At 44.5% G+C, this 14,984-nt stretch overlaps 1 protein-coding gene across 5 annotated transcripts in view; it reads right to left on the bottom strand.

The window, feature by feature from the left end:
* Positions 1 to 11,589: 11,589 nt before the first annotated feature.
* The window catches only part of BRMS1 (BRMS1 transcriptional repressor and anoikis regulator), a 270,509-nt gene continuing 267,114 nt past the window's right edge, over positions 11,590 to 14,984 (bottom strand). For all 5 annotated transcript variants that reach the window (XM_069207946.1, XM_069207944.1, XM_069207947.1 and 2 more), the window contains one exon: positions 11,590 to 13,308. In XM_069207946.1, coding sequence (XP_069064047.1) covers positions 13,191 to 13,308 — 118 coding nt within the window. In that variant the 3' untranslated portion in view covers positions 11,590 to 13,190. The remainder of the gene's footprint in view (positions 13,309 to 14,984) is intronic.

The raw sequence follows: 14,984 nt of genomic DNA on the forward strand, positions 1-14,984 counted from the left end.
GGGGGCTCCTCTCATGGACACGGTTTTGGCAGATTAGGTTTAACGAACCCAGCTCTTCCTTTTTAGGTAGGAGGTTAGACCTACTCTCCTTAGGGTATTAAGGCTTATACCATCTTTTACATATACATATATTTCTTTCATATATTGCATAATGGTGGGGGTCTTTATAACAATGACTCTTCTCTTTACAATACTGTTGCTTGGTATATTCATTATCCTAATCATTGCAGTTCATGCAACTTATCACAAATTGCAATTATGTTGAATAAAAACTATTATAACTTTACTGCATCTGTGTTATTGCCTTTGTTTGTATGAGACATAATAAATCTGTGAGAAAAGGGTAATTTCCGTTTAACCACGACAACCCTGAGATATTGTATTTTGAGTCCATGCGTAAGCGACTGCTACAAATCACCTTTTACTATTGTGTTTTTGGTGAGGTACGGCTAGTAAGCCGGTAAGGTTTGGACAACAGTTACAAATAGTTGTAGGAAGAGACTTAGTCACCTACAAACGAAAGTACTGTCATCCTGAGACCAGCAGTCTTGCTCAGAGCAAGAGTCCAAACTACGACATGGCGCCACCAACGATGGTGTTTAGGCACTAATTTACGGTCAATAATAATAATAACAATAGGCCGATCTGCCCCCGGGGGGGCAGAAATGGGCTAAAAATAAATTTGCCCCCCCCAAACACAAACCACCACCCCCCCCCCCTCTCCCCCCGGGAGCGACCCTTGCCTACGGGGTCGATCCCCCTGCGTGACATTGGCGCCAAAAAAAAAATAATCCCCGGTGCCTAGTAGTTTCTGTCCCCCTTGGGGGCAGATTGGCGTAGCAAAAAATGGCCTAAAGACCCTTGTCCAAGGGGTCGCTCCCCATCTGTAAAACAAAAAAATACCAAAAAATCCCTGGTGCCTAGTGGTTTCTGCCCCCTTTGGGGGGCAGATCGGCCTAATCAAAATAGGCTGATCTACCCCCAGGGGGGCAGAAATGGCCTAAAATAATTCCCCCCCCCCCCCCGGGGAGCGACCCTTGCCTAAGGGGTCACTCCCCTTGCGTCAAATTCACGAAAACAAAAAAAAAACTCCCTGGTGTCTAGTGGTTTCTGCCCCCCTTGGGGGCAGAGTGGCCTCATCAAAATAGGCCAATCTGCCCCCAAGGGGGGCAGAAATGGCCTAAATATAATTCCCCCCCTAGGGGAGCGACCCTAGCCTAAGGGGTCGCTCCCCACCTAAAAAACAAACAAAACAAAACAAAAAGAAAAAGAAAAAAAATGATCCCTGGTGCCTAGAGGTTTCTGCCCCACCCCCCTGGGGGCAGATCAGCCTAATAATAATTATGCCAGTTTAAAAAAAAAAAAAAAAGAAAAGAAAAATTCCTGGTGTCTAGTGGGCGTTTCAAAAGCCGGATTGCAAGCAATCCGGCTTTTGAAACGCTTGGAGAGACTTCAAAGGGAAGGAAATACATTTCCTTCCCTTTGAAGCCTCTCCGGGCCTCCCCCACGTGATCGGTGGGGAGGCCCTGTGACAAATCAGCGCGCGCTGACGTCACGGGGAGAGTGGGGGTGGGGGGATCAGGGTGGAAGGGGAAGGGCTTCCCCTTCCATCCCTGCCTTGGGGGGTGGGTGGGGCGGGAGCGCTAGCGCTCCCCCCAGTTCCCATGCCTTGGACGAGGTGACCTCGTCCAAGGCACCCAAAAGGTTAAGAGAGAATGAAGGAGGTAGTAAAATATTTAAAGGACAAGGTGCCGGAAGACAAGGCAGATTGGTAAAAATTAATAAACACTATACAGGAGAAAGAAGTAAGTGAATTCTTATTATGCCCGCCTCCTGCAGGTTTATCAGCAGAGTAGTGGCATGTGAAACCCTTTGGGGGATGCTATGCCAGCTTCTGTTACCACTTTTGTTTATGGTTTGAGGCAACCAATACAAAATCACTTGCAGACATCTTTTATCTGCTGGCAACAGAAGCTAATTGAGAAAGTACTGTAGCAGCCAAATGCTGAGCTGACTACCAAGTACATTTACAGGCTATAGAGGCAGAAAAGGTGAAGAGGGAAAATGTGAAGTTGATGATGGCGCAGGAGAGGTTCTACAGAGGGGGAGAGGCCTATTGAGGAACAAATACCAGAGCATCCACCAAACCACCACCTGGAACGACGTGTTTCCACTGTAATGAGCCAGGGCACTGGAAGGCAGACTGTTGTGAAATGACAGGTCAAGGGATAGAAGACCCCAAAGGCAGCCCTACCATCCACGAAGTGCACCACCACCGCCCTACACTGACAACATATTTGATGCAACTACCAATTCACAAGGACTTGAGACCCCGAGGACGACACAGCCCTGTTATGGTCCATTACCACCATCATCAAGGGAGGGCAGAGAACAGTAGCAACATAGAAGTGACTAGACTGAGTGCTACCAACCATACCCCCGCGACCATCAGAGACATACTTCTAAGGGTGCCTAAGTGAAAGACTGCCCAGTAGCTCCAGTTATACCAGTGTACCAGTAGGGTCTGTATGTAGAGGGGTCTGTATTAAAAAAGACTGTCCATTTCCTGGTTGACACTGGAGCAACAGGATCAATGCTGAAAGCATCTAAGATGCCGGAGGCACCACTCTCGGGAACACAAATAACGGCAGTGAGCATGACAGGACAACCTGTTGAGTATTTGACGCAGCTCCTGAAGTTGGTAGTAGGCCCCATCACTGATGACCACCAATCTGTCTTCAGCAGATTTTGCCATGGTCAACCTGTTGGGAACGGATCTGCTGTGCAAGCTGCAGTGCACCCATCCACTGGTCTCCTATAGGGGTTTTTCTTGAAAGCAGGGTAAACGCACTGATGTTGCAAGCATTCATGAGGTGTGGGCCACAGGTAATATCACAAGCGCTGAAGGACTCCGTCCCAAGTAGGGTTTGGGCGTTGGGGGGAATGATGTGGGCAGGTACTGGGTTACCTGAGTACAAATAAAACTTAAACCTGGTACACCACTACCACAAGTTCCACAGTATAAAATACCCAAGGTGGGAGAAGAGGGTATAGCCCCAGTAATGCAAGACCTCCTGAGGCAGGGAATAATAAGGGAAATACAACACAGCCCTTGCAATACACCCATTCTTTCGGTAAAGAAGACATCAAAGAGACTGTATGGGGCCCCTGTATATTGATTCACATAAGATCTCCGAGAACTGAACAAAATAGTGATCCCATAATTTCCTGTGGTCCCCATCCCAGCCACCATCCTGTCTAGTATTCCAATTGTAGGAATCCACTTCACAATATTAGATTTGAGCTCTGCATTTTCTCTATCCCGCTGTATCCCAAATCTCAGTATCTCTTTGCATTCTCACCAGAAGGGAAAAGGTATACTTGGGAATAATTAGCTCAAGAGTATACAGAATTGCGATTGATTTTTTCCAAAGCATTAAAAACGGATCTGGCTTCCCTGTAACTACCTGGAGGGTCTACCTTAGTACAATATATTGATCACCTGTTGTTAGCCTCACCTTCCGAATAGCTTGTATCCAGGACACAGTGGCACTACTGTGTCACTTAGCAAGGAAGGGTCATAAGGTTTCCCCTAAGAAATTACAGTTCTGCCTACCAACAGTGCAATATTTGGGCTATGAATTGTCCTAGGGTACATGTAAGTTTCTACCTGACAGAACATCTGCCATCACACAGTTCCCCCGACCACACACACAGAAGGTGTGGGCTTTCTTGGGAGTAGCAGGCTATTACAGACACTGGATACCAAATTTTTCTCGAATAGCGCGTCCCCTGCAAAATCTCACAAAAGGAGGTGATCGAACAAGTACTCTGGTTCCCAGACTGTGAGAGGGCATTTCAAACACTGAAACGTAAACTGCACAGCACTAGGTATCCCAGATTACGGTATGGACTTATACTTATTCTGTCATGGGAAAGGAGGCTTTTCATCTGGAGTAATCCTTTTCCCAACAGTGGCATACTACTTTGCCACCTTAGACCCTGTCACTGCAGTGCTTCCACCATGTTTGAGGGCGATGGCTTCTGCAGCCCTGGCGGTACAACAATCAGAAAGTGTAGTGCTGGCACACACCTTGGTTCTATATGTTCCCTATGCCGTAGATACATTATTAACAATCACAAAGACCCAGCACCTGACATATGCATGCCTCACGTGATATGAACTAACACTGGTAGCACCACACATCATCATTAAAAGATGCACCACTCTCAAACTGCCTGTTTTTACCAAATGAGCGGGACCATGATGACCCTTCAACAGAATTCTTCTATGATTGTGTAATAGCAGTTGATAGACACACCAAAGAGCAACCAGATATTAGAGACACGCCTTTCCCTGATGCGGAGGACGATCTATTTGTTGATGGGTCACACATCAGAGAATAGCACCGGAACACCACAGGCTACATATGCAGTAGGCACGGCCAGAAAGTTGTTGGGAGGTAGAGAGAGTGACAACAGTAAAAAGTGCTCAAGCAGGAGAACTAGTGGCAATAACAAGGGCTTGTAAGTTGGCTGAAAGAAAGACAGTAAATATATACACATACAGCCAGTATGCACTTGGGTTGACACGCCATTTTGGCCAGCTGTGGGCAATGAGGGGAATTTTCCCCTCAACAGGCCAACAAATACAGCATGCATCACTGATTGCTGATCTTTTACAAGCACTGCCTTTACCTAGAAAGGTTGCTATTGTCTAATGTGCAGCTCATACTTCTGCCAAAGACTGTTTCCACAAGAAATGCATACATTGATGAGGAAGCAAAACGAACAGCACTAACTGGGAGAGAATATGAAATGTTACAGGTAACATCTGCTCCACATGTAAGAGAAGAGTGCACACATTTTGATCCTAAATGTATTCAACAACAGGCTGGGGAACAGGAGCAGCAGGACAAATGCAAAATAAAGAGGGGATACGAATAGCTCCGAATGGTACGATATGTTTGCCATCAACAATGATCCCTTCTATGGCCCGTCTTTTTCATGGGCCCTCACACGTAGGACATGTTGAAACGATTCTCCCATTCTCTCAATGTTGGTACAGCACTAAATTTGGTCAAAAAGGCGAACATTTGTGTAGACAGTGTACTGTCTGTCCCCAGTATAATACAGGGAGGGGCACACCAACCGCAGAAGGCCACTTTCTAGCACTGCACAGACCCTTCAAGAGTTTACAAATTGACTTTATTGAAACGCCTCCCGCACACAAGTACAAGTATGTTTTGGTCATCGTATGTATGTTTAGCAAATGGACTGAGGAATACCCAACAAAGAATTGTGATGCACAGTTGCTAAATGTTTGTTGAAAGAACTGATCCCACATGTTGGGGTACCAGCCCTTCTGAGCTCTGACAATGGGCCAGGGGTTATCTCCCATGTGTTTCAGAGAATAAGCAGGGGGCTGGGAATAACACAGAAACTACATTGCACATCTCACCCACCAGCCGCAGGAGCCTTTGAAAGAAAGAAAGGGGTGTTGAAAAATAAGATAGGGAAGATTTGTGCATCCACTGAGCTCTCCTGGATTGATGCATTGCCACTAGCCTTGTTGGTAATGAGGAGCACCCCTATGGAGTCCACTTGAGATTTCTCAATTATCAGATTTTCTTCAGGCGTCCCATGAAGATTCCAGGCCACATTTCCATTTCTCAATTATCAGTATCAAATGATTTACTGTTACAATATAGCAACCAAAGACTTGTGGGAGAAGAGGACTCTCTTGGATCGATTCTACTCTGACAATTGTGGGTGTCATGGTACACCCGATTGGAGTAGTATATAACATCTAGGATACATACATTGGCAGGGTTAATAAAGGAATTGGCAAATTCCATAGCAGCAGCCCTACGAAACATAACAGAAGAGCTGACTGATATGAGGGCTGTACTAATTCAGAGTCGAACTGCACTAGACATCATCAAGGCCAAAGAGGGTGGGGTATGTCAAGTGAATCACCAAACTAGCTGTGCCTACATTACGGACAATAGTGGAAATATTATGAAGGCCATATGGAAAATTAGGAAGGTCCAAAAGGAGGCAAAGGACGTATGCACTGCTACAGACGTAGGCAAATATGGGGAGCCCTGGGCACATGGTTTGGCAGCTGGGGGTTCATGGCTGTTGGAGGCATGATAAGAATAGTAGCATTAATAACCTTGTGGGTGCGTATAGAGACCTGCTCTACATGCATACAGATATTACTGGATAGGTGTCGCGGCAAAGCTGCAATTCCATCACAGCATCACCCAGATAAGGCTAGTCACATGTCAGAAGACATTAAGGAACTAGTTCCACTGAAAGAACCTGTATAGGATATCATTGAGTATCAGAGGGTGGAATGCGGAATTTTATTTACTTCTTCCAAGCACAGAATCCATTTTGTTGTGCTGAGCCCTGTGGTACTCAATGATAGCGAAACCTGTTGTTGAATCCTGATGAATCACGTTTATTTTTTTTCACTCATTAAATGCTTGGACCACAATATGATGTAAGGCTTGCCAAAAAGACAACACTCGTGATGTACAATTGCATGTTAGCTTAAGCAAAAAATATTAAGACACCGGTTATCCTGTGCATGTACTGTTTTGTTTTAAATGTAGAAAGCTCTTATTGTTATCATGTGGGGGCACATAGGCCGTTATTTTGTAATGACTTTATCTGTCATTTCATTGGACCTCATTTATGGATGTTATGAAATGTGTACCTGGACTCTTAACTGTAATGTTTGAGAAATTATCATGTGCTGAAGTTTGATTGGATAATTAATAAACGCCTAGATACGTCTTTTGTGGTTTGCACAGATAAACGATTGTATTAAAAGTTCCACAATTTGGACTCTTCGACTTGGCCTCTCAAGTCAGCTGTACCTGTGTCATGTTAATAAAGGAAAATGTTACTTACCCAGTAGACATCTGTTCATGGCATGAAGTGCTGTAGATTCACACGCTTTGCATTAGTCTGCCATCTAGTGTTGGGCTTGTAGTGTTATAAGTTTTTTTCTTCAAAGAATATTTTCGCGTCATGAGATCGAGTGACTCCTCCTCTCGGTGCTAGTGCACATGGGCATTAAGTCTTTGTTAGATTGCTTTCCTGCATGCGCATAAAGTAAAGAGTGTTTGTATACGAAAAGAATGAAATGCAATGTACGTACATAGTTACAATATGTTGTACTACAACGACCTCAGCCTTCCGGGGAGGAGGGAAGGCACATGTGAATCTACAGCACTACATGCCACAAACAGATGTCTACTGGGTAAGTAACATTTTCTGTATGATGGCATGTGTAGCTGTAGATACACATGCTTTGCACAGACTGTAAAGCAGTCCCCTCCAAATAATCGGTGGCTAGCCCCTATGAGTTGGAGAAGCCTGAAAAAGTGTTGTAAGGACTGCTTGACCAACATTTGCCCGTTGACGAACTAGAACATCTACACAATAGTGTTTAGTAAATGTGTGTGGTGTAGACAAAGTAGCAGCTTAACAAATATCTTCTATTGGAATGTTTCCTAAAAAGGCCAAAGAAACACCTTTTTTTCCTAGCAGTGTACTTTAGGAGTCGTTGGTAGTTGTCTTTTAGCTTTAAAATAACAACTTTGAATACACTTGACTATCCATCTAGCTAATCAATTAATTGAAAATGGATTACCTTTGTGAGGCATTAAAAAACCCTACAAAAAGTTTATTTGATTTTCTAAAACATTTTGTCCTGTCAATGTAATACACAAGGCTCTTAACATCCAGTGTATGGAGAGCTTTTTTAGTAACGGAGTCTGGCTGTGGGAAAAGGACCGCCAACTCCAGTGATTGTTTAATGTGAAATGGTGAAACTACTTTAGATAGCAATTTAGGGTTTGTCAATGTAAATCACCCACTTCCAAATTGTCTGAGCTAAAAGGGATAACTGAGAAGACTGTACTCCCCCTGTTTTTGCAGATATTATATTGTTGTCATATTGTCTGTACGGACTAACACCACTTTGTGTAAGATCTGTGTAAGGAATGCATTTAGTGCTAGAAAGACTTCTAGCACCTCAAAGTAATTGATGTGTTAAGTCTGTTGAATGGAATCCAATTCCCCTTGTATGGTCAAGTTGTTGAGGTGAGCTCTCCCAACCTATCTGTGATGCATCTGTTGTGAGAGTGATCTGATGCATAGGGTATACGTTGCTCCTACAGCTATAACTTGGTTTTATACAGTGGTGTCCTCAGGGGGAGAAGGCCTTGCTGGATACAGGTCAGTGAAATTGGATAGAATGGGACCTGAATCATATAGATCCCATGGTTATGCATCTTGTGGAATAAACCTTAAATCATTCCTATGAGGTGATGATGCTTGTGGAGAAAATTATGGGTGAATAGAATATGGAGGTGATGATGGTGGATTAGAAGGAAGTACAGGAGAATGAGGTGGTGAAGACAGAGGGTGTCCTGGAGCCTTGCCCTTGTCTTTGGAGATGTTTCTAGGTGAGGCACAGTGTCCAATGTCTCTTGGAATGTAAGTCTCCCTTTAATTGGAATAAGAGAAGCTATAATTTTTCCTGTTCCTTTTTGTATAACTTTGAGCTGTTTAGCGCCCATTACTTCAAGGATAGGCTCTATAGAAGGTGACTCCTCCGAGGGAACTATAAAATGTTTGCTCACAACAGTTTTCGGCTCCGAACCCTTTGAGACCGAATGTTCTATTCAAACTGAAAATGTTGGCTCCGAAGTGGATGGTATTTTCTTTGGCTCCGAAGTGATGTGTCAGATTTTTGATTTGATCCCAAAACATATTGGAATGAAGATGCCTGTTTGGTCTGTGCCGAAGGCATTTTGGTCTTTGTTAATTTTGGTGCCAAACAGGAAGGAGGGCATCCCAATGTATTTTTTGGCTCCTACCATGGCCAGAGGGCAGCTGAGGACAGACGACCAATTTAGAAGTCTTTTTAAAAGTCTGTTTGGTGCGATGGTGCTGGTGTACTCACGTACTGCGCCGCTGGGATGGTCTGACTCTACACCCTAATCTTGATCTGACTCGGAGTCTCCACTGGACAAGGCTGTCTGGTGTCCGACTTCTTATTGTGCATGCTCTGGTCAAAAGATGACAAGAGTGTTGTCTGTTGCTTTCAACGCCATTTCTAGCCGATGCGCTCCTTGGTCCCGGAGGACCTTCTTTGAACAAAAAGTCCTACAGGCATCCAAGGTCTCTTCTTTGTATTCTGGGGACAGACACAAATTACACACCAAGTGTTGATCAGTGTAGGGAAGCTTGGAGTGACACCGAGGAGAGGACAGAAATGGAGTACAGTTCCATCAGCCTCTCATCCTACAACTACAGTTGTATAAGTAGGCCCAAAAAGGGCGTGGACGCCCTTAAGGGCGTTAAATCAACCCCAACGATATAATTTGGATCGACTATTAAAAGTATAGAATACGCGATCAAAATCTTTATCTATAGGGTGGAAATAAAGCTGATAAGATAATAAACCAAGATTCACCGGAGCAAGAGGAAACACATCCGAACCCGACGACGGAAATAAAACAATCTAACAAAGGACTTGATGCCCATGCGCACTATCACCGAGAGGAGGGATCACTATCTTGTGACTCGAAAATATTATTCAAAGAAAAACAACTTGTAACACTCCGAGCCCAACACTAGATCGCGGACTTATGCAAAGCATGTGTATCTACAGCTACACATGCCATCAAATGTTTATTTTTCTCTTTCCTGATGGATTCCTACCTCTGATTTTATCAAGCTTCTACCGTGACAATAGCAGCCAGGGAAAGCAATCAAAGCCACCGGAGGGGGGGAAAGCTGTGAGACGTTCGTTGCTTCCCCTGTGGCGGTGTATACACTAGCTACCATAGGGTATGAAGCAGGTCCCTGCCTCCTCCAGGTCACTCAGAGCAAATTCCCCAGCTTTGCTCGACTCCTGCCACGCCTCCAGAGTCCAGAGGCAGAATGCGGGCCTGGTTGTCACAGTACGAAGGAGGGTGCCCAAGCTGGCAGGAATCGGAATGACAGCGCTGGTCCCACCATGCGGGGGTGGTGTAAGAAGAAGCGCCTCTCAGTGAATGCTCCTCAACGCAAAGCATCCTCCACTAATAATGCACCGCCCGCAGCGCTGAAAGCAGGTGTGGAGAAAAGTTGCACATACCTCTCCACACCCCAAGGCCAGGTCCAGAGTGCCAAGAATCGCCCTTGGAAGTGCAGGATCTCTTGGCCCCCAGAACAGGCCTCAGGTCGGCAGGCTTTTCAGGCAGATGTCCCCAACTGCTGCTGTGAGCCTTCAATGTGCAGCGATAGGCAGAAGGCAATCCTCAGTAGGTGAGTCGATTCAGGGCCTTGCTCAGGCGTCTCCCTCATGGGCAAGGCTCTCCCGGGTACGCATGCAACTGTAGGCCGGAGCAGGCCAGAGCCACCCGCTCCTGCAATGAAATCCCAGCTGCAGCTCGAGTCTAGTCTCCCCAGCACACCAGGAGGGGTGCTCCCAGCCGCTGCAGTGCCAGGTGTGCGGCGCTTGCTCCCTGGCCCACACCAGCGGGATATGGCATCCATGGTAGGTCTGTAACTGCTCCCTGCTGCCTTCTTTGCCTCACAGGTCGTCTTCACCGCATGGCGGCAGCACTCTGACCGCCTCCCGGGTCCCAGCGGCGCGACTGTCAAGGCACTCCAGGGCATTGCTGCATCAAGCAAAAGTGCTGCAGGGCCTGATCAGCCGATCCTGCAACCGTTACAGCAGGACTAACAGCCACAGGGAAGGAGGGACATGAAAGCACGCTCTACCCATCCGCCATCTTAGCCATGCCTCGACCTCTTTACTTTAGTGCTGAGCCTCCCCTTTTCAGTCATGAAACTCCCATTCAACGCAAAAAGAAAAGAAAAAAATTACAAGAATTGGAAGAGGGGAAAAATGGGGGCCTTACCAGCCGGAAACCCACCTGGGAAGGACCAACCCTCAGGTAGACCGTCAGGTCCGGGATTCAAGGATATAGGCATTTGTGACCTGCCTCCACCTCTCGGGTGGGCACTGTTGGCTCTGAGGTATCTGGCATCCATTCAGCAAGATGAATGTGGCCCTTCTCCTTGCTGCAGTCTGCTCCTTCTGGGGTGTCTGCCTTGCTTCAGGCTAGTATTTTCTGTCTTTCTCCTGGGAAACATCCCCTGAGAACCAGGTCGTGTGTTTTAAGAGAGGATCCTGTTTGCCGCTGAGGAATTGCAATCGCTTCACCAGGTAAGTTTGCTTCACACATAGAGAAGTGAAACTGAAATAACCGCACTCATGGGGCAGTTGAATGACATGAAATTACAGCATAGGGATAATAAAACCGAAGTTGAAGAAATTCTGTGAGGGAAGGAATTACAGGATACATCGCTGTGAGGAGGGGTTTGGAACAGGAGTAAACATGAATTAGGAAGCAATTTGAAGAGAGATTAAGTAAGAATCCAGTGCAGGAATCACATTAAAAAAACTGTTTGACTATGCAGTGCAATTAGATTGTGCAAACATTGCTGCAAGTAGATTGTTGAGACATTAAAACAAGTTACAAATGTTGGAGTTCAGTGAAGAGGATCAGGCCATTCAATTATTATAGATTTTATTAGAACTGTTCACAATTAAAAAACAACAATATAAAAATGTTTATTTATTCTAGCCCTAGTGCAAATCCTGAAACCACTCAAGCAATACAAAGAAAGGCGCTATCTGGTACTTGACAAACTCATTTCACAAGGTCTCTCGCTGTCTGCTCGCGGCTTGCCCGACAGCAACCATTCTGAGCCATAATGCTGAAACAATGGTTTGAGTTGATCGAATTCTAGCCTCTGGCTTTATGGTGTAAAAGGAAAAAAACAAAATAAGCACAGTCAGGACCATAAACACATTTTAGCTGTTGAAGATAAATGGAAACCAACTTCTCTGCTGGGATTAGCAATGTTTACAGTCCCGCTCAACCTGTTCTGAATCGATGGACATTCAAATCCATAGCATATTTCCATTCGTTTTCCTATTTGGCCATAAGTGAAATTTAGCCAATGTGCGCATCTACTCATTTACCTTGCTGCCAAGACTAACACAGGATTCTAATTATTGCTACATGTGCATGTGTTTTTTTTTAGTTCTGTGTGAAACCCATATTCAACGGGAGGCCTTACAGAAGAGTTGTAAAGGAATTTGCTAGATAAATCAGACTGCTGACTGGCACTCATAGGAGACCATCTACAAGGTAGACAACTAATTGTTAAAAATTAGAGTCTTCACTGTTCTACCAGAAAAATGGAAGCACCAGAAGAGCATCCTTAGATTGAAGCCTTGGACATTAACCAACACTCCTACTCCTTCAAGAGGGAACTGGATCAAGAAACAGGATTTATTCACAAGCCTCTTGCACAGAGAGGTCCAGAACTTAACCCCCCGCCCACGTTTGCAGAACACTGTATGTTGTGAAGGTCTCCCTTGAAAATATAAAGTCATGACAATAAGGTCAGCGATTCAACCTTAAGTAACAAAGCAAAGATGGCCATTCCTGCACCATTCCTTAGTACACATTCCCTGCTTGACAAGCAGGGAAGGCAACACCCCCTCTTTTGAGGGATAAGAACAGGTGCTGAAAAGGCAAGTCTCATAAAACAATCAACATGGGTCCGTTCAAGATGCAACTCTTGCAGAACCATTGGACTCAGCAGTGCCTCCTAAAAACCTGTGTTTAACACTTAGCGCTAGACACAGACTGGCGAAACACTGCAGAAGTGGCTGTAAACAGGACTGCCAACAGCACCATTAATCCTTGATTTTGGATGCTGGACCAGAGTTCTCCTGTTTAAATAACCAAATAAGTGACCAAGCAGTAATGTAGGCCAACAAACCCATCATAAAGGTTTGTGCCAAAGTTAAGTGCGGTAGAAAAAAACAATACAATCAAACTAAACCGCAAAACATATTGCTATATTTAACACATATATATTCCTTTGGTTTCATCCAATAATAAGGTCCTCTTTGTCCATCAAATGTTCAACTTGGTCTGGTCCTTGAAGTCCAGGGTCGGCAGCAACACACATCACAGTGTGTTTGAGACATTGTTAAACATCACAGCCGTGCCAAGCATCCATCCAGTCTGCGCAATGACTGGGAGCAATCAGAGTCGAAAGTGGCAGTCTCACCTGCGTCTTCAGCTATGAAGTAGCTAGGCTCGTCGTACAGAGTATTTACCTTTCTGGAGCTGAGAAACATAAATTTTTGTCTTGCTGCCGTCCCTGCGACGCAGCCACACCTCTCCAGTGCTGACTGCAGTAATGATGGCACTGATGAGAGAACGCAGCAGATAGGTTAGAAAACATTTTTACTGAAGACTAAAAATAGACAACAAAAAGGAATTCAACAAAACAACAGTGCCATCTAAAACGTGCCAGCTATTTTCATAAGTATCTTTGTGTACCCTTTTTTAAGATGAGGAAAAATAAGATATTTTATTTCAAACAATATATAAGAAAACATAAGTATAGCTTTTACTATGATTAAATATCTGAAATTACAAGGTATAACATTTTATCTCAAAGCTATATACAGTATGAAATGTGGGTGTTTTACTGAGAAGTTTAGAATAACTCCTTTTCGATTTCAGGTCTCCCCGGGTGTTCTACCTGGGTGCCAGAAATTCCACTGACCAGCTCAGTTGAGTATTTCTAAGAAAATCTGGCAGAACCAGTGGTTGAATAGTATTTTCATTCAGCTTCATTAAAGGTAATGTTCAAATTAATTCATCCAAGAGCGGTAAGGCCCTGAACAGATTAAAAGAGCCAGAACCTAAGAAGCAATTGGGGGGTGGGGGCTCTTATCATGGCTAGCACACTTTACAGAATTAATCATTGACATAATAATATACGATATCTTTGGTCTGCACCAACCAACCATGAATAGAAAGGAGAACTAAGATTTTACACCATTGAAAGCAAGATACATGTCACTTATGCCTAATATAATAGAAGGATTTAATCAGATTAGTGAGTTAAACTAGAGAGTGTTTCAACATTTTACCCCCCTTACTGGTTTACAGGGACTAATGTCCCTGTTCTCTAAATGTCCAGTAAGAAGAGAGTAAACAAAGCCCTACCTCTGCCCTTTAATGCGCAAAAGAGCCCACTTAAGAGTCCATCTCTCAAATAACTGACAAGTACATGGCCTGGACTAATTCAGGCTAGCTGTCCATGACATGGTTTAAACCCACTACCCACGGGAATCCAGTGGAGACATACTACCATGCACGGCTAGGAATAAGGATTCTTCACATTCATGAATTCAAGATGAGTTCAAGAACTGCTCTCTGCCTTTTGGTCATCTGAAATGCTGGCAGGAATACAGGCAAAAATCCATTACAAATTGTCTTCTGGGTGCACGTTAAGGGCTCCTTAAACAAATTAAGAAAGAAAGAAAGAAATAAGCAAAGTGTATGCCAACTCTTGTATGTGAGTGAGCTGTCGGACCCGTACTAGTTTGGTATGAGACTTAAGATGGCTGATGAAAGTGAACCTGATTGAGCTTTGGTGAGGTAGGGACGTGGTTTAGTCAATATGAGGTTGAATCAGTATCTCAAGGGTGTCATACACAAAGTCTCATACATATAGGTGGAAAGCAGCAGACGCAAGCTTGGTATAAGTATGTTGCTCAAACAGAGATATGACCACAAGAAATTACTACTGACAAACGTGTTTTTTCCAGAAAAGGTTAGATGCAATCATGCAAAACAAGAATTTCAGGTTTAAGCACGGTGGTACACTGTTATGGCCAGTGGTTGGTTTGGACACCTGCACGTTTGTGTAGTACTGATACATGAAAGTGACGAGTGGGTGAACGTATCTGGAGCTAGGATGACGAACCTGCAGGGACCACAGTAAGAGTGGTTTAGAGAGCCTGAAGGTTAAAATAAGGGTAAATGTACATTTAAAAAAGACCTTGGTCCGCTACTCGGTGTGATTGTGGG

Source organism: Pleurodeles waltl, chromosome 9 (genome assembly GCF_031143425.1).
Source record: "Pleurodeles waltl isolate 20211129_DDA chromosome 9, aPleWal1.hap1.20221129, whole genome shotgun sequence".
NCBI lineage: Eukaryota > Metazoa > Chordata > Amphibia > Caudata > Salamandridae > Pleurodeles > Pleurodeles waltl.